The following is a 23,890-nucleotide window of genomic DNA, read 5'->3' as shown; positions in this document are numbered from 1 at the left end:
CGGACTTGTTTTCTTGCTACATATTAAAATAGGTAAATTCACAACACTTCCTATTATAAAAATTACTTTATCTGAGTTATCTCCCCTACTATCTGAGTTATCTCCTCTTATGTGGCAAAGTTGACAAAAAATGAATCAAACAAAAATGTTGTGTTTGTTAGAAAATACAGCCGTAAATATGATAAAACACATTATTTTCTATATCAACATGAAAAGTCTTACACATGAATTACATACTACTCTCAAAATTTGCACGTTTCATTACAGAATTAGACCAATTGTCATCTGCTACTTCAAAATCCAAGATGGAGGAAGACACCCCAGCCACCGTAACACTATCATAGTGTTAAATACAAAATGCCTTGAATCAAAGATTTTCAGGTTGAAGAAACCAAATTTGTCCGTTGACATGGACGAAGTGTACATGAGGGTCGCAGGGTAAAAAACGACCTGCGACCTCCGGGCTTTTTAGGGGCGACTTCCGACCTGAGGGCCTTCTAGAAACGACCTGCGACCTGTAAAATTTGAATAAAACGACCTCGGACTTCACCCACGCTAAAAACGACCTTGCCATTTTGGGCCCGATGTTTTCCTTTGTGGTCCTTTGTCGCCAATTGTTTAGCACTATAAAATACAAGTTAAGTTCGATTTTCATCTTAAATCAACATGCAGTTTTCAAATAATCAATTTTGAACTATTTGTGACCCTTTTTGTATCTATAGTCGGTTAGAAGTCTTCGTTTCTTTGTTTCTAGAGCCTGATAAGCTATCAAATTGTCAAGTTATGATCATTTTGGACCATTTTTGTTTCTTAAAAAAGATTTAAGTTGGTCTGGGTTATTGCTTCAAATACACTATGGACACTATGGGCGATGGTCATCATTAGCACATACGGCACTAGCTACTAGCGTCTCTGTGTGTACTCCAAAGAGACGAATGTATCCAAGTAAGGTTGATGATCAGTTTCATGTGTTATGTCCCGACAACGTTGTTGTGGTAAATATAGTTTTTCGGTCTGTTCGTCCATCCGTTCGTTCGTCAGTTACACTTTGGTTTACCTTTGCGTTTAAGATGATTTCCTAAAAAGTTTCAAGTCGAATCTTCATAAAATTTTGTACCGTACTCTTTATTCATCATGATATGGACTAACAACTGTGTAAAAATGGGGGCGTTCCATCGAAAATGGAAATAAGCGCCGAGCGGGATACCCCTGTCTTTAAGACATTTCCTTGTTGCCATCAGTCTATAGATCGTGTTCAAAGTATCTCAGTAGGTAAATCCAGCTCTACATCCCCGGTAGTTTTATAAGAGTTCTGAGGACTTGCTCAATATGAATATTGTGCTGGATTAGTGAAATACTGAATTTTTGGTTGAAACTACTGTTCTGAAAAATCGAAAAGTTCAAGTCCTGTTTTGATCTCAATATGGAAAAGAATGGATATGGGTTAATGGCACGAAGACATCACATATTGATCATTAAATGCCACACACAAATAAATCTAGAGATGACGACACGAACTTCAATAGAGCAGGAACTTCCAACTTACAGACAGCCATCTCTGGATGGCCTCAAACAAAACAAGAACAACCGAACCCAAGGGCACAGCAAAATGTCCAAATATCTAATATAAAACTAAAAGGTTTAATCAGGAACATATATGTCCCTGGTTTAATAACACAAGAATCGACACAACATTGACTTAAATGGATCCTTTAAATATAAAAACGACTTCCGACCTCTATGTTGGAAAAAACGACCTGCGATCTGTATATTTCCCTTAAAAAACGCCCTCACGATCTTGCGACGAATTTAAAAGCGACCTTGCGACCTGAGGGGAGTACCCTGTAGGAGCCCCGTACATCGTGTTAACCTTTGAAGTCATCAATAACCTAACGAATAGCCAATGGAAATGTCGTAATATCGTCTCATGATGTTTGATAAGCCAATCAAATTAACGTATTTTTCGTATCACTTTTTCGTATTCCACTCCATGCATTGTGCTACGAGGAATATCTCTTCGCGCAAGAAATAGATAACAGGTCAAAAAGAGAAATGCCGTTATCAAGTTCATATTGAACACATTAATATTTAACACAACACAAAGGTTTGATTATTGTTTTCTAAACGCCCAGCTTTTCAGGACTATAACATGCATCCAATATTTGCCACTGGACGTTTGGCAAATACAAATTAAACCTTTTTGTCAACAAAAAGGCTAGGTCTATGCTTTTTCAAATAATAGATTAAAATAATCGTTATTGAGAATTTTCAAATTCAGTAAAAAAAATCCCATTGAAACAAACCTTAGAATGAAACTCACCGGATTTGCATATGATAAACAGGGAGTGATATTGAGCTTGTTGACATTGGTAGTATCGGCTGCAATGCATGCTTGACGTTTATCATACAAATTCAAAGACATGTTCAGTATTAAGTTTTGAAATTCGGAAATATTATCAAATGAACGATAATCGCCAAATGTAACTGATAACAAATTAAAAATATCTAGTAAATTAATCTGAACCTATTCTGGTCGAAGACTAGTTACCATCAGTTACCAATTACCGTAACCTTACATTTAATGCAAAAACGGACGTGTTGCGTAATTTATACGGCATACTGCTATTAACTTATTATTGCTGGTGTTAACTGGCACTGGACAATAATTAGCAAGTTCGTAGTGGCAGCGCAAATTTGTTTTAAATGTATAACTTGTTTTTTCTTTCTCAAAAATTTGCCACTGAATATTTTTAGTCACGATGAAAAAATGGATCTTGGGTATTCCTAAAGAAGATCAGACAGATAAACCGAACAAGGATGTCTTGAGCTTAACATACGGTCTGTAACAATAGACAGGTGTCTATGCAATGTATGGTGCACCTAATCAGCCCGTGAATATAAAGTTTATGAATGATCAACAAAAAAATACCCAAATTATAAAAATTGAAATTAAAAGAGAACCACTGACGAAGTTATTTTTTGAAGTGTCAAACCTCTCTTTTTTAATCTAGATCAATAAAATAAACAAACGCTGTATGGGCTTTGCTCATTGTTGAAGGCCGTACGGTGACCCATATTTGTTAATTTCTGTGTCATTTGGTCTCTTGTGGAGAGTTATCTCATTGGCAATCATACCACATCTTCTTTTTTAAAACCAGGAATCAAAGCTATGTTTGAAGAAGATACATTCCTTAATTTAGAAATATTTCGAAATATCATGACAGTAAATTCAATTAAAACAATATCCATATTTTTTTGTCCGTACTGAGATGGTAATACCCTCATAGACTTAAAGTCCATCAGAAGAGGTATCGATACAGTGATTGAAATAACATTGACTGTACCAATTTTACTGTAATGGATGCGTATTTTGACAATTTATATCTCCGGGCCAAAATTATTGGTGCAGTAATTTTTCCAAACAATTAAAAACAAGAACGCATACTTTGCTCTATTTTTCGATCTACATAATTGTATTTTTTCTGATATCATTTGTTATATCAATACAAATATGTATAATATTGTAACAATAGCAGAATCACACACTCTTCTTTTTTTAATTCGAATTGATTCGAATTGGCTAAATCGCATTATCCAATTCGCAATTGACGCGCATTGCAATTCGAATTAGAATTTACGTTTGGACGTTTGGACGTTAAACGTTTCGAATGCGAATTAAACTAATTTGAATTAGTTAATGCGAACCGAATTCGAATTACGTGTGAACGCAGCATTTATTTCGACGAATAACGACAGAGGAGATGAATAGTTTATTTACTGTTGAAAAATAGAAAAGATATATCAATCTACGTAAAAGAATTTTTTAATTACAATCTTTGATAACAAATTTACTGTATTATAAATGTCAGAATATTCAATGTTTAAAAAAAAATATTCCTTTTTGTCAAAAAAAGACGAAGAAAATACCAAAATGGACAATAAAAAATCATAAGTCGAAGAAAAAGAGACAATTCTATGACACAAAAGAAAAACGACAAAGACAACTAAGTCAACAAAACACTATACAGAAAACTAAGGACTAAGCAACACGAACTCGTAAACACACAGGTGAAGTCCGGTAAATGGGAAGAGTTAGTAGATCCTGCTACATAAGCTGCACTGTCAATGTATTGGCTATGATTTCCAATTCTAAATAGTATATGCTTTCCTACAGGTAACTATTTCGAGTATGAATGCACTTGTCACAACTTTTGGCTTTTCTTTTCCCTTGAAAACCAGTTTACTAATTAATGAATATAACTGCCGTTTACACTTGAAATGCTGCTTCAACGAGAAACCTTTAATGGTCCACCCATATATATTTTTTCACCTTATTAAACTGATTGACTTTTTAAATTATAAAGGATTTCATAAAGGCACTTATCCGTTGAAAATATAATTCAGTTTGGTATAATATTGAACTCAATCAATGTTTGGATGAGTGGACACGTTCATATTTTGTGAGGATCCGAAACTAAAAAGAAGGCGCTAAAAAGTCGATAATAATTGATTTGGGATATTTGATACGTTCTCTTCCACCAAAAAGTGGTCACAAAAAACTAGTTACGCTACCAAAATTCAAATTTTGCCGCAGCTTTCAAGTACCGGATTTCTGATGATTAGTTAATTAATAATAACTGCAATATGGTAAAACATAACTAAAATGCAAGATTGTAACACATAGAGTCAAGTCAAATTATGTTTGAATCAATAATGGTATTTGTATACTAGACAACTGAAATTATCTTGTTTACCAATGCATGAACGATTAATACCACCTGTTGTCCTCCGTGGTTTCTGCAGTAAATGTACCAACTTTTAGAATAATTGATTTAGAGGTAATTCATTGATAATCAAAAAAAAAGAAAGACATAAAGTACTCTTACATTTGACTAAAAATATAACAAACATTAATGGCTAACATCCACGTAATTTGGACTTTAATTGATTACTGTGCTTTCTTGTGTCAAACCTATTTGTAATTCAACGTGACAATACATGCTTTATTAACAAGGCGAATAAAAAATTATATCAATTATAAATGTGATTACGTCTTATTCTTTTTATATCATAAGTGTATACATCAAACAGTATGACAAAAAGAATGTTACTATTCTACATTTCCTCCCAGTTTTTAAGATCAATGCACATTGCACAATTTCCTTATACACGCAGAACAACAGTTGACGAATTGTTTGATGCTTCATTTACTCTTATCACGACTTCTGCATGTTCCTTCCAGAAATAAAACAGTTCAATCAACATTATACAATGGACATCCAATTCGCATTTTAAAATCATTCCAACTATATTAAACTACCTTTATTTACATTTTACATCTTAACGTAATATTTCTAGGGTAATATTGTTCAAATGGTACATGTATTTCAAATTAAACATATAGCTATTATTAGAATTTATAAACAAATGTTTCTGATCCAAGTGCTGACATATTACTAGAACTGCCAAAGGTAGTAGCCTCAGTTTTGGTATCCTCGTCATCTTCTATTTCCTAAAATAGGAAAAAATAGTACAATATAATAAAAATAAAGTAACGTTTACTCCTGTCATTAGGTGCTTATCTAAGAGAGTTTCCTTTATAGAATACCGATGGATAAAACCATTTTGTTTCAAAATTCAGATTGAGTTCAGCTTTAAACCGATCGACTCATGAAAACTTTCAGTCCATTGGTAGAGAAAGGTTGCTGTTGTTCTTCCACAAGTTGTGTTCAGTGAAAATATTTTATAATGTAATGAACATTATTGATAATTTATCTAGAAGTAAGTTCAGAAAAAGCAAACGCATAGTTGTCGGCACACACAAGAATTAAGTTACCCTTCTTGCAGAAAAACTCTATGACGGTCAATGTAAATTGAATGTCACCTTTATCTAAGTTACATAGTATTAAGTTAAAATTAAAAAGATTTTGTTAAACGGAACCTTAATTATCACCTTTACCCCCTCCACCAAAAACATCAAAATTGCATGGTAACTTAGGGGAATAACTGTTGAACTGTAAATGTCAAAATCATCAAAATCGAACTTGACCTATATTTATTATATATGACATCGTGCTTCAAACTTTCAAAGATTTGGCCAAGAGTTCCTTTATTTGTCTTCATGAAACCCAATTTTAATGTAAATTAGGAACATAACCTTGAATGGTAATTTTGAAAACAATAAAATCGAATGTGACCTTAATTTTATGACCCATGACATTGTATTTAAATTGCAAAATATTAGGACAAGTGGTACTTCAATTATTACCCTGAAACGTACAAAAAAGAACTTTAAAGTTACTAAGGGGTAACTTTTAACAGTAAATGTCAAAACTATTAAATTCAACTTGACCTATATTTTATGGTCCATGACATTGTGATTGGGTTTCAAAAGATTTGGTCGAGAGGTATTATCAATATAATAACAAAACCGAATAATATCCAACGTTTAATGTAACTAAGACCATAACTCTAGATGTCAAAACCACCAAATGCGAACGTGATCTGCTGTATTTCATGGACTATGACATTGTGTTAAAATTTCACAATACTTGGCCAAGCGGTTCTTTAATTATCTTCGGAGAACCAAACTTTCGACGGACGATTAATTTTGTTTTCTCGAACATTAGTTTCCTGCTATTATTTATTATTCTAAAAACTGTATGCACAAAAAAAAAAACACAACTAAAAACTCAACTAAAATAGCTTGCGGTAAAATTCAAGTGATTTCGACAGGTTAGTTGTGTTTGCGTTATTATTCAATGAATAGTATATAAATAACACATAGCTGAGAGGGTGATAGAGCAGATTGTTACCGCGAGAAAACATTGTCAACCGAGGCGAAGCCTAGGTTGACAATTTTTTTGTTCAAGGGGTAACATGCGTTATTTAGTTTATTATACTGAATGTTCTATCATTATCATCTTTTAGATTTTGTACTTTACTTTGACGTCATGTACATAACAACGTTAACGTTACAATTTTTAGAAAAACAACAAAAGTATAGCAAGATGTATTTTTTTATTCTGACAGTCTATGAAAACGTTCTGATGCCAAAACGTAGAACATGAGCATTGTCTTTGAAATTATTGATGTAAATTCAATTCATTATACCTTAAATTATCGATTTTTGAAGTACTAGTATATTAATATATAAATAACGAATAGCTGAGAGGGTGATAGAGCAGATTGTTACCCCGAGAAAACATTGTCAACTGAGGCCAAGGTTGACAATGTTTTTTCGAGGGGTAACAATCTGCTATATCACCCTCTTAGATATGTGTTATTTAATTTATTATACTGAATGTTCTGTTTTTACTGTCTACTAAATTTCAAATTCAAAGTAATACACTATGTCGTCTTGTACATAACAATCATCCGTATTTATTAAAGCGCACACTTGAGCAAGCGTCTCTCGTGAAGAGTAATAGAATATTTGCCATGGGATAGAGTAAATTGTCTCCCTCGTATTAACCAATCAAAATTTGGCATTTTGACATGAAGTATTATAAATTAAATTAACGGTAACAATTGGAAACTTCATATTTTTAAAAAGGTAACATTAACATCTATATGGGTATTTTTAAGATTAACATTATACAGTTGGCTTACCTGTATACTATAATCTACTCCACAGTGGAGATATTCGAGGATTTTGTTTGGTAGACAGCACCAAAATAATTTATCAAAAATTGGAATCATATACTTTGGGTCAATGTCTTCTGGCTTTGTTGGGCCTGGAAACGAATGCACAAAAATAAATTAGAAAAAAAAGATTATTCAATTTCAACATTGGATCAGGCGTCACTTAGAAAAATTGGTAAATCTATAGTGTATATCACGATACACAATATATGTGCTAATATGTACAATAATGTGTCGCACTTACAATACAATCTGATGATTTAATCCGTTTTTCGTTTGCTGTGCTATGCTGAGGGGTTGAGCGCTCACAAACATGATCAACCCCAACATGCCTTTTGTGTTTGTCCCAAGACAGACGATGATAATTCAAAGGTTGTCATTGGTTGATGTATGTCATAAGTATTTTTCGGTTATTAGTTTGTCATAAATCAGACCGTTATTACATCGGTATACTTCTAATGCCTGTCAAATGATTTAGTACAATTTTATAAGGCTGTATTTAACCTCTTATTTCAATGTGAACTTACCATATAGCTCTTCTATTCGAAATCAGTTTGTAAAGAAATCACAGTCCATATTTATATAGAGAAATATCATTATGATACATTTTGTAAAATACTGAACCCGGAAATATACAGGAAAAACAAATTTTATGCAAGCCTAACATTTTTAAAACATCCTTTGTTGTACTGTTTTCATTGATAGTGTATATTGACCTTTTCAGTAAAAATGATTGTATATTTTTGGCCTTGCCCATTTTTTCATTCGAGGTCCATGATGATTCTTACGTTGATAAAACTCACATCTGGCGTTATACTATTAGTTACATGGTGTGTTAGTGACCTAATACGATATATAAGGGGGTCAGTAAATTCCATATCGGGTGAGAGCGAAGCTCGAATCCCCACCGACTTTCATCACATGTGGTATTTAGACTAGCGGCCAATCAAAGTGATTAAGTCTTCAATACTTAGTATTAAGAACCTACTTCCCTTTGTTAATACAAAAAAAAAATGCCAACAATAACAACTTGTTAGCTTTAAATTTGTTTTATGAATTTATTTCAATCGTTCATTATCAATTTCTTCGTCTGCTGAAACCTTTCAGATTTCTTTTTTTGTTTTGAAAGGGAAGTAACTCCTTACTAACCCCATATGGTAACTAACCCCATATTATTTAGGACACCTTATATCAAATATACGTGGTCCCCACGTGTAGTCCTTTAACCAATCATATCCCCAGAAAACTATAGGGGGTAAGATAATTTATAAGACAGGTATCTTCGACGAGTTTTTATATATAAAGTGTAGGAGTAAGTACATATTGTTACCCGTACATACTAATTCTAGCAATGTTTGACGCACCATCGTGTATATCTGGACGAAAGTAATCATACTCGTTTGATTTTTTAAATCTCAAACAAATACTTAAAACAGAAGGCCCTGTCTATAATGTTCTTGGCTACTATAATGGATTGCTTCATATGCAATATTTCAATTGACACCTTTATAAGAATGAAGCTACCCATTTGGGTATATAAATTAATATTTATTGTGTTAAACGAGTAAAATGAATAGTGCAGTAATAGTTAGACTGCAAACATACGGTTTTGGAAAGGCTTTGAAAATTAGAATCATATCCTACAGCTTTAGTTGCTGTAATACCTTTATGTCATCTTGGTCTCGTTTTTATGATATCCACAGCTAAAATGTATTATACTATTGTGTGTTATACAACATTTCTTTGTCAGATAGTTTAACATATTTAACGAAGTTGAAATATACTTTCAGCTTTAGCTACCTCGAATTGGTTAAATTACCTGTTGCAAAACTGACAATCAAACCAACAACAAATGCAATAATCATACCAAACGCTGAATACCAAAGGTAAGAAAGGCTATAAAATTGATGCAACCCTGATCTGAAATAGAGTGTTTAAGAATGGAAGTTAATTTCATTAGAGAAAGTTATCTTCAACGTATTTTGTTGTTGTCATATACTATCGATTATTTTTTAAGGTGTTTTCTTAATTAGAACCTTAACTTCCAAACTCATATTGGGTTGACTCCTCTGCCGATTTTTATCTACTTTTTACACAAGCATGAAAATTAGTAGTTGAAGTTGTCATTTTCAAATTTTTGAAAGTATTAATAGTTACCGTCTTATTAGATCTGTCTTGTTAACATTCACCATATATTTTTACATTTTCATTAGAAATATGAAAAACTACTTTTTTTTCCTAAAAATGTAAACGGTTTTCAATTAGATTTCTAACATATACTAATAAATGAGTTTCAAAGGAAATTACATCTTTCCTTATAAAACAAAGTTTGTTAGTTAGTTTTCTCGTTTAAATTGTTTTACATTGGTCATTTCTTTTTTTTTTTAGTTTGCTTTACGGTATTGTTTTTGGGCATTGTTAAAAGCCGTATGGTAATCTATAGTTGCTAACTTCTACGTCATGTGGTCTCTGGTGGAGATTTGTCTCATTGGTCTTCATATGACATCTTCTCATTTTTATATTGGCATTTCAATTCGGTTGAGATTTATGACTTTTTGACACTAAACACTTCACTTTTACACGATCTTATTAATTAGAAGTTTTGTTTTATGTAGTTGCATGGTCTTCTGAAAAAAATCTCATATAGAGCCTTCTTCTGTAATAAAAAAGGTACCTATGCCAGATATACTTAACTGTAATTGTGATGAGACAATTAGAGCTGTAAATTTTCTCCTTGACAACATTTATGTACTTTCGCAAATAACGTTTATTGATAGGTTGTAGGTATTCCTGTGGGCACCAATTACGCCTAATTAATAGCAAACTTGTTCCTAAATTGTTAGGAATTACAGTTTATAGACAAACTCAGTAAAGATCCGCTTAAACTCTATTTAATTGACAAATTTAATGACACTTGATGTGAACTGGGTGGTTTTTTGTTGTTGCTTTAAATAATTTAAATAATCAAGAACTCCCTAATCATACTGCGCAAATTTACCCAAAGGGACTTACTTTAAATAAATCAAATATTAACAGCAATAATAGTCCCTTTCTAGATTTTGATAATTTACTTCACACGGAAAACTAAAACAAATTGTTAAAACAAGAGGTAAGATTCTTCGTTCCCTATTGTTAATTTTCCTTTTGTGGACGGTGATGTTCATTTCGCCCCGTTTTTCCGGTGTGTATTCTTCGTTCGCTAAGCCCGTGTCTGTAATGGTGTTTTAGATATAAATAAACGTTAGCTATGTATAGTTGATAAATTATTAAGTCATGGCTTTGGTTACCATAAATGTCTTAAAATGTTTATTAAATTCTTTCATATATACATAGATTTGGTTTTAAAGTTTGGTTGTGTGGAATTCTTGTAACAACTTTAAATTTACTGGTTATTAAGCAATTCAATTTGAAAAGGATAAAGTAACCTTAAGATTTTTATTGGTACTAATAGTGATTTTGTTTTTGATAAATTAAAACATAACTGAATATGTACCGTTAATACTTTAGTCTGGAATAACATAATTCCTTAGTTGTGTATGGCTTTGAACTAACTGGAAGTTACTATGAACACTCTTAAATGTTTATATTGATTGGTTGTTGGTGTTACTTGTTTTTTATATTTCAATGCCGATCTGATGATGAGTCAAGCCATTTCCAACTGATAGTTACAGTTTGTTTTGTGTTGTGCTGTTACACCATTGTACCAGGTTAGGAAAGGGTTGATAGCTCATATACATGTTTAACCTGACCACATCCCGTATGTGCCTGTAGTTCAGTGGTTATCGTTGGTTGCTGTCTGTTATGTCTGTTTTACGTTTATTGTTTTATCATCAATTTGGCTGTCAGTTTTTTCGTTTGAATTGTTTCATATTTTGTCATTTTTTCTCTGTTAAAGGCCGTGCGGTGACCTATAAAACCACGTCATTAGAACTCTTGGATAGTTGTCTCATTGGCAATCATACCACATCTCCTAATTGTATATGGCCAAAACAAAAACGACGAATAAAAAGAATCAATCACAGGACATTACACAGAAAACAAAAGCTATAATACTAGGAACCCCAAAACAAAACAAAAGACAGTTCTTGCTCACTAGTGAATCTGTCGTGTTACTCTTTTTTAAATACATTGATGAGTAATATCTCTAGTGATTAGGTATCTTACAATAAAACTGTATAGACAAAGGTGTATCCTTACAATTCGTTTTTAGCTGTATTGCTGTCAATTGAATGTCCAAAGTCTGTAAAGTATTCACTTGTATGATATGTGACATTAAATGGTAGCATTGTTGAGTAAATATGGTCCGTATTGTTGTGATTGGAATCGCCACATGTACTGTTTGGGAATGGTAGATTCTCTTTTATGCCAACAACGGTATATTTACCAATGCCAACCCACATAGTTATAACATATGATGTTAAACTACCAGCAACAGCCCCCTACATTAAAAAAATACAATTGAATTTAAACGAATATTTTAAGGAAAATAAAGTATTTAACCAAACATTTACCTTAGCAGTAACAGAATTCATAATGAATATTAATTGGTTGATAAGAATCAAATATTGGTTAATGAATAATATGATACATGTATATATAAGACGTGGGGCATAATTCTAATAGGTTATCACAGAATTATATCGTAGCGCTAAGTAATATAATTATAAATCATTCCGTGCCTTAACCCGACTGAACAAAGTTAAAATAAAACAGTTAATACGTGATACAACAATTCAAAAATGAAGATGAAAATGCTTACATTTTACATCAATACACGCATATCAGTAAAACATTAAGATAAATTATTGAATGACAATAATTTTTATTATACTTCACGTTAAAATGCTATATTTTGATTGGCTAATACGAGGGTGTTAACTTACTCTATTACCCTTCATGGAGACGCTTGATCAAGTGTGCGCTTTATTAAATACGACTCTATCCTATGGCAAATACTCTATTACCCTTCACGGAGACGCTCGATCAAGTGTGCGCTTTATTAAATACGGATGGTTGTTATATACAAGACGTCATAGTTTATTACTTTGAATTTGAAATTTAATCGACAGTAATAACAGAACATTCAGTACAATAAATTAAATAAAACATATCTATCTGAGAGGGTGATAGAGCAGATTGTTACCCCTCGGGAAGACATTGTCAACCTTGGCGTCGCCTCAGTTGACAATGTTTTCTCGGGGTAACAATCTGCTCTATCACCCTCTCAGCTATGTGTTATTTATATAATGATACACTGTTGTGTGATTACCTTCCAGTTTGCCCATGGAAAAAAGGCTCCTAACATTATTAATCCATTCAATGCTCCACCTGCAGCGCCCATAAAACTCAACGAAGCCTGTAATTATTTCAAAATGATTCATGTGACAACGCTGCTTAATATCTTTAACTTAAACTTTTTGTGTATTTGTTTTTTTCCGGTATTTTTGTCTTGTATGTTTGATTTGATATTTCATGACCAAATTCACATCTTAAAGCGTGAATCGTATATATAAATGGTAATGATACAATTAAAATACTCAAATGTCCATACACTTTTAGAAAGCATATACTCCTGTGGTATCAGTAATGACTAGCACTTCCTAACCAGTGTTCGGCGTTATTCGTGTCGCTTGGTATTTTGTTATCAAAATTTTGAAATAATTTTATTTTTTTATAATTGATCTGTTTCTGCTTCACAATAGGTCTTTAAGAATAATCTTATCCCATGTCAAACTTACCTGCAATACAGTTCCTTTCAAATTTTTGAATAAGAATGTTACTCCAATTCCTAATGCTCCATAGACTATAACTACAAAAAAAAAATTGTCTTACTTTTTGCATATTCTAAATACAAACAAAAATCATAGTAAACGAGATCAATATTTCTATTTGTACAGTTAAGTAACAAACCAGTCACTTGTTGATTTTACTCGGCTAGGGTGTTTCGTTTTGTTTCTTTTGCTAGAAGTTAATACAAATTTGTGTGTGTTTGGCTTCACAAACTATTGGTAGCTATCTGAGAAATATAGAGTATACGCATTGATATTAGTAACATTGTTCACCACTTCTATGCTTGTTATTTAGAATGACCTTGCGACATGTTACAGTTTGGTGCAGACCAAGCATTACATAAAGTAAACGCACGTTAACGCCACGTGCACATATTTCGTTAGTTAACTTCAATTTTCGCGTTTACTATAATTACGTTTACGTGGTCAAAATGGCAATTTTAAAATGTCTACCCGAGTAAACGCGCGTTTACTCTGTGTCCGTTTAGTCAGTAGTAAACGGGCGTTTACTTCAGATTTCACAAGTTTATTTTTACGTGCACTTAAAAGTAAACGGGCGTTTACTACAACTGTATTATTACGTGCACTTGAAAGTAAACGCGCGTTTACTTTTCGCGTTAACTGATTGTGTAAATTAAGAAATAAACTTCGTATTCATTTGTACATTTGTTTTATTAAAACGAATTTTATCTTAATATTTTACGTATATGTGTTCCAAACCAGAACAATTAAAAAAACACCTTTAATGTGACTTACCGAATTAGAATATTTACCGGATTTGTAATAACATAAGCAACACGACGGGTGCCACATGTGGAGCAGGATCTTCTTACCCTTCCGGAGCACTTGAGATCACCCCCAGTTTTTGGTGGGGTTCGTGTTGCTTAGTCTTTGGTTTTGTATGTTGTGTCATCTGTACTATTATTTGTCTGTTTGTCTTTTTATTTTTGGCCATGGCGTTGTCAGTTTGTTTTCGATATATGAGTTTGACTGTCCCTCTGGTATCTTTCGTCCCTCTTTTTTAATTCGAAATATTAACTTTCATTAATTACAAAAAATCAGTTCCAATAGCTTTACTGAGTAGCAGAATTGGTATTTTTCCTTACATGTTACATGTACAAATATCGAGGCGGATACATAGGTTATCCAACACATCGGGAAAATATTTGTATATGATGGGATATAAACATCATGGTTTACGTTGCTACGTTCCCCATTTTTAACAGTCTCTTCCTAAATATAAAACTCTATGAATTTCATACATGGATTTTTAATCGTAATTCCCCTTGTTTGCCTTGGATTTACATGATTTAAGATTCTGTTTTGTCAAATGTTAAATCGAAAATTGTACAGTGTATATATAGGGATATTGATACGGTGTTGTTACAAGCCTAAATCGTGAAGGTTGGCAGGTATAAAACTGTTGTATAAGTATGTACATTTGTACTATCTCGTCAATTTAAACAGACTTATCCATAACAATTAAACATGATATCTGGGACGTCCGAACAATATACTCGTTCTGAACATGAATAAAATATTTGCCCTTGGACGTTAGGCTACAAACGAAATCAATTAACCGACACAATATATTAACAGTACACCATGTACACTATTTCAAGAAGAGAACTTCTCATAATTTTCATTATGAATTACATGAATCAGTCATGTCTGTGTTGGATGATGCCGTTTAATAGTTTTGTTTTAAATACAAACCATCCCGAACTACTGACTTTAGTGACAAGTTCATTATGCAACTATAAAGATTTCCATAGTAAAGTGCAAATATGGTCAGTTTTGGTTGATGTGGACAAATGGATGTTATATGAGTCAGTCAGAGGTATGAAAACACTAAAATTTGTTTACGATTCCAAATTTTGAATAAAAAGAGGACATGCTGGCACTCTCAATAGATGCAAAAAAAAATTTGTAGTCATTGTGGTACAATATTGCTATCATTTGTATTATACAATCCATCCTGACATAAAAATATTACTTCTTTACTATGCAACTATAAGATTCACATAGTGAAGAGCAAATATAGTCAGTTTTGGTGGATGTGGTCAAGTACTTTTGTTATTCGAGTCATCATGATGTATAAAACTATTAAAATTAGATTACGATTCAATATTTTGAATAAAAAGAGGACATGCTGGCACTCTCAATTGATGCGAACAAAATTTTGTAGTCATTGTGGTCCAAAATTGCTATCATTTGTATTATACAATCCATCCTTACATACAAATATTACTGATTTACTAGGCTTATATAAGATTTACATAAAAAGGGCAAATATGGTCAGTTTTGGTTGATGCGGACAAATAATTTTGTTATACGAGTCAGTCTGAGGTAAGAAAACTACTGATATTTGTTTACGATTCAATATTTTGAAACAGAAGGACATGCTGGCACTCTCAATTGATGCGAAAATATTTTGTAGTCATTGTTTTCTAATATTGCTGTCATTTGTATTATACAGTTTTTCCTGACCTAAAAATATATCTGAATTACTGTGCGGCTATATAGATTTACATAATGAAGAGCAAATATGGTCAGTTTTGGTTAGAGGTCAAATAATTTTGTTATATTAGTCAGTCCTAGGTATGAAAACTACTGATATTTGTTTACGATTCAAATTTTGAATAAAAAGAGGCTATGCTGGCACTATCAATTGATGCGAACCAAATGTTTTAATCATTGTTTTCCAATATTGCTGTCATTTGTATTATACAATCCATCCTGATATAAAACATTACTAATTTACTATGCGACTATTAGATTTACATAAAAAGAGCAAATATGGTCAGTTTTGGTTGATGCAGACAAATAACTTTGTTATACGAGTCAGTCTGAGGTATGAAAACTACTGATATTAGTTTACGATTCAATATTTTGAATAAAAAAAGGACAAGCTGGCACTATAAATTGATGCGAACAAAATTTTATAGTCATTGTGTTCTAATATTGCTGTAATTTGTATTATACAGTCCCTCCTGACCTAACAAATATAACTGATTAACTGTGCAGCTATATATATTTACTTGATAAAGAGCATATATGGTCAGTTTTGGTTGATGCGGACAAATAATTTAGTTATACGAGTCAGTCTGAAGTATGAAACTACTGATATTTGTTTACGATTCAATATTTTGAATAAAAAGAGGACATGCTGGCATTCTCAATTGATGCAAAAAAAATAGACATTGTGGTCAAATGTTGCTATCATTTGTATTATACAATCCATCCTTACATACAAATATTACTGATTTACTATGCGACTATGAGATTTACATAAAAAAGAGCAAATATGGTTAGTTTTGGTTGATGCGGAAAATGATTTTGTTATATGAGTCAGTCCTATGTATGAAAACTACTGATATTTGTTTACGATTCAAATTTTGAATAACAAGAGGACATGCTGCCACAATAAATTGATGCGAACAAAATTTTGTAGTCATTGTTTTACAATATGACTGTCATTTGTATTATACAATCCCTCCTGATATAAAATATAACTGATTTCCTATGCGGTTATAAAGAGTTCCATAATAAAGTGCAAATATGATCAGTTTTGGTTGATGTGGACCAACAATTTTGTTATATAAGTCAGTCAGAGGTATGAAAACACTAAAATTTGTTTACGATTCAATATTTTGAATAAAAAGAGGACATGATGGCACTCTCAATTGATGCGAACAAAATTTTGTAGTCATTGTGGTCCAATATTGCTATCATTTGTATTATACAATCCATCCTTACATAAAAATATAATTGATTTATTATGCTACTATAATATTTACATAAAAAAGAGCAAATATGGTCAGTTTTGGTTGAAGCGGACAATAATTTTGTAATACGAGTCAGTTTGAGGTATGTAAACTACTGATATTTGTTTACGATTCAATATTTTGAATAAAAAGGGGACATGCTGGCACTATAAATTGATGCGAACAAAATTTTGTAGTCATTGTTTTCCAATATCACTGTCATTTGTATTATACAATCCATCCTGACATAAAAATATTACTGATTTACTATGCAACTATAAGATGTGCATAGTGAAGGGCAAATATGGTCAGTTTTGGTGGATGTGGTCAAATAATTTTGTTATTCGAGTCATCATGACGTATCAAAACCACTGAAATTAGATTACGATTCAATATTTTGAATAAAAAGAGGACATGCTGGAACTCTCAATTGATGCGAACAAAATTTTGTAGTCATTGTGGTCCAAAATTGCTATCATTTGTATTATACAATCCATCCTTACATACAAATATAACTGATTTATTATGCGACTATAAGATTTACATAAAAAGAGCAAATAAGGTCAGTTTTGGTTGATGCGTAAAAATAATTTTGTTATACGAGTCAGTCCTAGGTATGAATACTACTGATATTTGTTTACGATTCAATATTTTGAATAAAAGAGGACATCCCGGCACTATCAATTGATGCGAACCAAATTTTTTAGTCATTGTTTTCCAATATTGCTGTCGTTTGTATTATACAATCCATCCTGATATAAAAATATTACTGATTTACTAGGCTAATATAAGATTTACATAAAAAGGGCAAATATGGTCAGTTTTGGTTGATGCGGACAAATAATTTTGTTATGCGAGTCAGTCTGAGGTAAGAAAACTACTGATATTTGTTTACGATTCAATATTTTGAATAAAAAGAGGAAATGATGGCACTATCAATTGATGCGAACCAAATGTTTCAGTCATTGTTTTCCAATATTGCTGTCATTTGTATTATACAGTCCTTCCTGACCTAAAAATATATATGAATTACTGTGCGGCTATATAGATTTACATTATGAAGTGCAAATAGTGTCAGTTTTGGTTAGAGGTCAAATAATTTTGTTATATTAGTCAGTCCTAGGTATGAAAACTACAGATATTTGTTTACGATTCAATATTTTGAATAAAAGAGGCTATGCTGGCACTATCAATTGATGCGAACCAAATGTTTCAGTCATTGTTTTCCAATATTGCTGTCATTTGTATTATACAATCCATCCTGATATAAAACATTATTGATTTACTATGCGACTAAAAGATTTACATAAAAAAGAGCAAATATGGTCAGTTTTGGTTGTTGCGGACAACTAACTTTGTTATACGATTCAGTCTGAGGTATGAAAACTTCTGATATTTGTTCACGATTCAATATTTTGAATAAAAAGAGGACATGATGGCACTCTCAATTGATGCGAACAAAATTTTGTAGTCATTGTGGTCCAATATTGCTATCATTTGTATTATACAATCCATCCTTACATAAAAATATAATTGATTTATTATGCTACTATAATATTTACATAAAAACGAGCAAATATGGTCAGTTTTGGTTGAAGCGGACAATAATTTTGTAATACAAGTCAGTTTGAGGTATGTAAACTACTGATATTTGTTTACGATTCAATATTTTGAATAAAAAGGGGACATGCTGGCACTATAAATTGATGCGAACAAAATTTTGTAGTCATTGTTTTCCAATATCACTGTCATTTGTATTATACAATCCATCCTGACATAAAAATATTACTGATTTACTATGCAACTATAAGATGTGCATAGTGAAGGGCAAATATGGTCAGTTTTGGTGGATGTGGTCAAATAATTTTGTTATTCGAGTCATCATGACGTATCAAAACCACTGAAATTAGATTACGATTCAATATTTTGAATAAAAAGAGGACATGCTGGAACTCTCAATTGATGCGAACAAAATTTTGTAGTCATTGTGGTCCAATATTGCTATCATTTGTATTATACAATCCATCCTTACATACAAATATAACTGATTTATTATGCGACTATAAGATTTACATAAAAAGAGCAAATAAGGTCAGTTTTGGTTGATGCGTAAAAATAATTTTGTTATACGAGTCAGTCCTAGGTATGAATACTACTGATATTTGTTTACGATTCAATATTTTGAATAAAAGAGGACATCCCGGCACTATCAATTGATGCGAACCAAATTTTTTAGTCATTGTTTTCCAATATTGCTGTCGTTTGTATTATACAATCCATCCTGATATAAAAATATTACTGATTTACTAGGCTAATATAAGATTTACATAAAAAGGGCAAATATGGTCAGTTTTGGTTGATGCGGACAAATAATTTTGTTATGCGAGTCAGTCTGAGGTAAGAAAACTACTGATATTTGTTTACGATTCAATATTTTGAATAAAAAGAGGAAATGATGGCACTATCAATTGATGCGAACCAAATGTTTCAGTCATTGTTTTCCAATATTGCTGTCATTTGTATTATACAGTCCTTCCTGACCTAAAAATATATATGAATTACTGTGCGGCTATATAGATTTACATTATGAAGTGCAAATAGTGTCAGTTTTGGTTAGAGGTCAAATAATTTTGTTATATTAGTCAGTCCTAGGTATGAAAACTACAGATATTTGTTTACGATTCAATATTTTGAATAAAAGAGGCTATGCTGGCACTATCAATTGATGCGAACCAAATGTTTCAGTCATTGTTTTCCAATATTGCTGTCATTTGTATTATACAATCCATCCTGATATAAAACATTATTGATTTACTATGCGACTAAAAGATTTACATAAAAAAGAGCAAATATGGTCAGTTTTGGTTGTTGCGGACAACTAACTTTGTTATACGATTCAGTCTGAGGTATGAAAACTTCTGATATTTGTTTACGATTCAATATTTTGAATAAAAAGAGGACATGATGGCACTCTCAATTGATGCGAACAAAATTTTGTAGTCATTGTGGTCCAATATTGCTATCATTTGTATTATACAATCCATCCTTACATAAAAATATAATTGATTTATTATGCTACTATAATATTTACATAAAAACGAGCAAATATGGTCAGTTTTGGTTGAAGCGGACAATAATTTTGTAATACAAGTCAGTTTGAGGTATGTAAACTACTGATATTTGTTTACGATTCAATATTTTGAATAAAAAGGGGACATGCTGGCACTATAAATTGATGCGAACAAAATTTTGTAGTCATTGTTTTCCAATATCACTGTCATTTGTATTATACAATCCATCCTGACATAAAAATATTACTGATTTACTATGCAACTATAAGATGTGCATAGTGAAGGGCAAATATGGTCAGTTTTGGTGGATGTGGTCAAATAATTTTGTTATTCGAGTCATCATGACGTATCAAAACCACTGAAATTAGATTACGATTCAATATTTTGAATAAAAAGAGGACATGCTGGAACTCTCAATTGATGCGAACAAAATTTTGTAGTCATTGTGGTCCAATATTGCTATCATTTGTATTATACAATCCATCCTTACATACAAATATAACTGATTTATTATGCGACTATAAGATTTACATAAAAAGAGCAAATAAGGTCAGTTTTGGTTGATGCGTAAAAATAATTTTGTTATACGAGTCAGTCCTAGGTATGAATACTACTGATATTTGTTTACGATTCAATATTTTGAATAAAAGAGGACATCCCGGCACTATCAATTGATGCGAACCAAATTTTTTAGTCATTGTTTTCCAATATTGCTGTCGTTTGTATTATACAATCCATCCTGATATAAAAATATTACTGATTTACTAGGCTAATATAAGATTTACATAAAAAGGGCAAATATGGTCAGTTTTGGTTGATGCGGACAAATAATTTTGTTATGCGAGTCAGTCTGAGGTAAGAAAACTACTGATATTTGTTTACGATTCAATATTTTGAATAAAAAGAGGAAATGATGGCACTATCAATTGATGCGAACCAAATGTTTCAGTCATTGTTTTCCAATATTGCTGTCATTTGTATTATACAGTCCTTCCTGACCTAAAAATATATCTGAATTACTGTGCGGCTATATAGATTTACATAATGAAGTGCAAATAGTGTCAGTTTTGGTTAGAGGTCAAATAATTTTGTTATATTAGTCAGTCCTAGGTATGAAAACTACAGATATTTGTTTACGATTCAATATTTTGAATAAAAGAGGCTATGCTGGCACTATCAATTGATGCGAACCAAATGTTTCAGTCATTGTTTTCCAATATTGCTGTCATTTGTATTATACAATCCATCCTGATATAAAACATTATTGATTTACTATGCGACTAAAAGATTTACATAAAAAAGAGCAAATATGGTCAGTTTTGGTTGTTGCGGACAACTAACTTTGTTATACGAGTCAGTCTGAGGTATGAAAACTTCTGATATTTGTTTACGACTCAATATTTTGAATAAAAAGAGGACATGCTGGCACTCTCAATTGATTCGAACAAAATTTTGTAGTCATTGTGGTCCAATATTGCTATCATTTGTATTATACAATCCATCCTGACATAAAAATATTACTGATTAACTATGCAACTGTAAGATTTACATAAAAAAGAGCAAATAAGGTCAGTTTTGGTTGATGCGGACTAATAATTTTGTTATACGAGTCAGTCCTAGGTATGAAAACTACTGATATTTGTTTACGATTCAATATTTTGAATAAAAAGAGGACATGCTGGCACTATAAATTGATGCGAACCAAATGTTTTAGTCATTGTTTTCCAATATTGCTGTCATTTGTATTATACAATCCACCCTTACATACAATATTACTGATTTACTATGAGACTATAAGATTTGCATAAAAAAGAGCAAATAAGGTCAGTTTTGGTTGATGCGGACAAATAATTTTGTTACATGAGTGAATCTGAGGTATGAAAACTACTGATATTTGTTTACGATTAAATATTTTGAATAAAAAGAGGACATGCTGGCACTATATATTGATGCGAACAACATTTTGTAGTCATTGTTTTCAATATTGCTTTCATTTGTATTATACAGTCCCTCCTGACCTAAAAATATATAACTGAATTACGGTGCGGCTATATAGATTTACTTGATGAAGTGCAAATATGGTCAGTTTTTGGTTAATGAGGTCAAATAATTTGATATACGAGTCAGTTTGAGTCAGACAGTCTGAGATGTGAAAACTGCCTGATTTTGATGGTGACTTAATTATTTGAATAAAAGAAGAACATGTTTGAACTGTTTATTTGTGCAGAAAAAGAAATTTACGATGATTAATTTTCAATTAATTAAAGAGGTGTAATAACATTACTAATTAACTGTAATCGTCAATATGTCAATCGAAAATGAACAGTTGGTCATTTAATGTTGATGTACTTTCTCATTTGATATTTAAAGTCAGTGTATCCAGGATACGATGATAATTTGCATTAACGCGCGTTTGCTACAAACAGTAAACGTGCGTTTACTTTTGACGAAATTAGAAGACGTGCCTTTTTTCACGTTAACGCGCCGATTTTGCTTTAACGCGGAGGTAAACGCGAAAGTAAACGCCCGTTTACTTTTTATGTCTACTGAAATTTCGGATTCAACGCACAGTTAACGCAGCATTTACTTGAAGTGCACGCGAGTAAACGCCGCGTTAACTTTTTCCGCGCGTCTACATGTAATGCTTGGTCTGCACCCAACTGTATAAATAAGAGGTGAAATAAATATGTAATTTAAAGATGATTCATCTCCTAATAGAGATTTCCAATAAAAGACATACGTACGCAACTCGACGTACGGACCTAATGGGACTGGTTATTACCAACCATTGAGTTTGATTAAATACGTCGCTCAAGTTTAAACAAAGTATTCCAAGACTTTAAAAATCACACATTGGAATTTTCGTCCATACAAAATAATTTTATCATGACGAAAAATGATAAAAATCTTGCAATTTTATTGATCACGTGGTTTTCCAGATTCCCGCCTTTATTTTTACTGACATAAGATCACGTATAAACACACGTGTCCCATACCTATCATAAGTACGATTTGAATTATCTTTCATGGTTTTGATTATGACAACTATTTTTCAATATACTTTGGAGATGAAGGCCCAATTATACTTTTATTTCTGTCTTTTTTTATAGTTTATCTTGTTATTATATTTGTTGCGGGGAAACATTCAGAAGGATATTTTTCTATCTATTTCAGAAATATCGAAACCAAAGTTTGTCAGAATCTGTCTCTTTATAAAAGTTGAAAATTAAGATAAAACTATCGCTTCCATTTAATTTCTAAACAAAAGTTTTTTTCATTTATTATAAAATGTATTGATAAAAAAATCCCTATATATGTTGTTTTTTAGAATTAAGGTGTGTTTGAATAGTGATTGTTTTGTATTAATTTGTGTAACGGGAATGCTATCGGAGTTCAAATACAACAGACATTTCCAGGGAGTTTTTTATATCCCTTGAAGTAAATTAACTACAAGTATTTTATCGATTTTATTGATAAACAATTAAAAGGGTGTCACCGAATTCATTTTACTGAATAAATAATTAACGGAAATGTGTATGGTACGTAACATTGACCAATATAATATAATAAGATTTCGTTGCCAGATGCGGATCCTGGCAGAGAGGCAGCCAATCTTCGA

General features: G+C 31.9%; 1 protein-coding gene across 1 annotated transcript in view; it reads right to left on the bottom strand.

Annotated features, from left to right (window-relative positions):
* Nucleotides 1-5,121: 5,121 nt before the first annotated feature.
* Nucleotides 5,122-23,890, bottom strand: part of LOC127706617 (sodium-coupled monocarboxylate transporter 1-like) — a 41,757-nt gene continuing 22,988 nt past the window's right edge. The window contains exons 12-17 of the mRNA XM_052211273.1: nt 13,383-13,453; nt 12,914-13,000; nt 11,842-12,083; nt 9,464-9,564; nt 7,612-7,736; nt 5,122-5,512 (exon numbers count right to left, since the gene is read on the bottom strand). Of these exons, the coding sequence (XP_052067233.1) occupies nt 5,411-5,512; nt 7,612-7,736; nt 9,464-9,564; nt 11,842-12,083; nt 12,914-13,000; nt 13,383-13,453 (728 nt within the window). The 3' untranslated portion in view covers nt 5,122-5,410. The remainder of the gene's footprint in view (nt 5,513-7,611; nt 7,737-9,463; nt 9,565-11,841; nt 12,084-12,913; nt 13,001-13,382; nt 13,454-23,890) is intronic.

The sequence above is a fragment of the Mytilus californianus genome, unplaced genomic scaffold, assembly GCF_021869535.1.
Source record: "Mytilus californianus isolate M0D057914Y unplaced genomic scaffold, xbMytCali1.0.p SCAF_6, whole genome shotgun sequence".
NCBI classification, from domain to species: Eukaryota; Metazoa; Mollusca; class Bivalvia; order Mytilida; family Mytilidae; genus Mytilus; species Mytilus californianus.
This window is presented reverse-complemented; position numbering and strand designations above follow the sequence as displayed.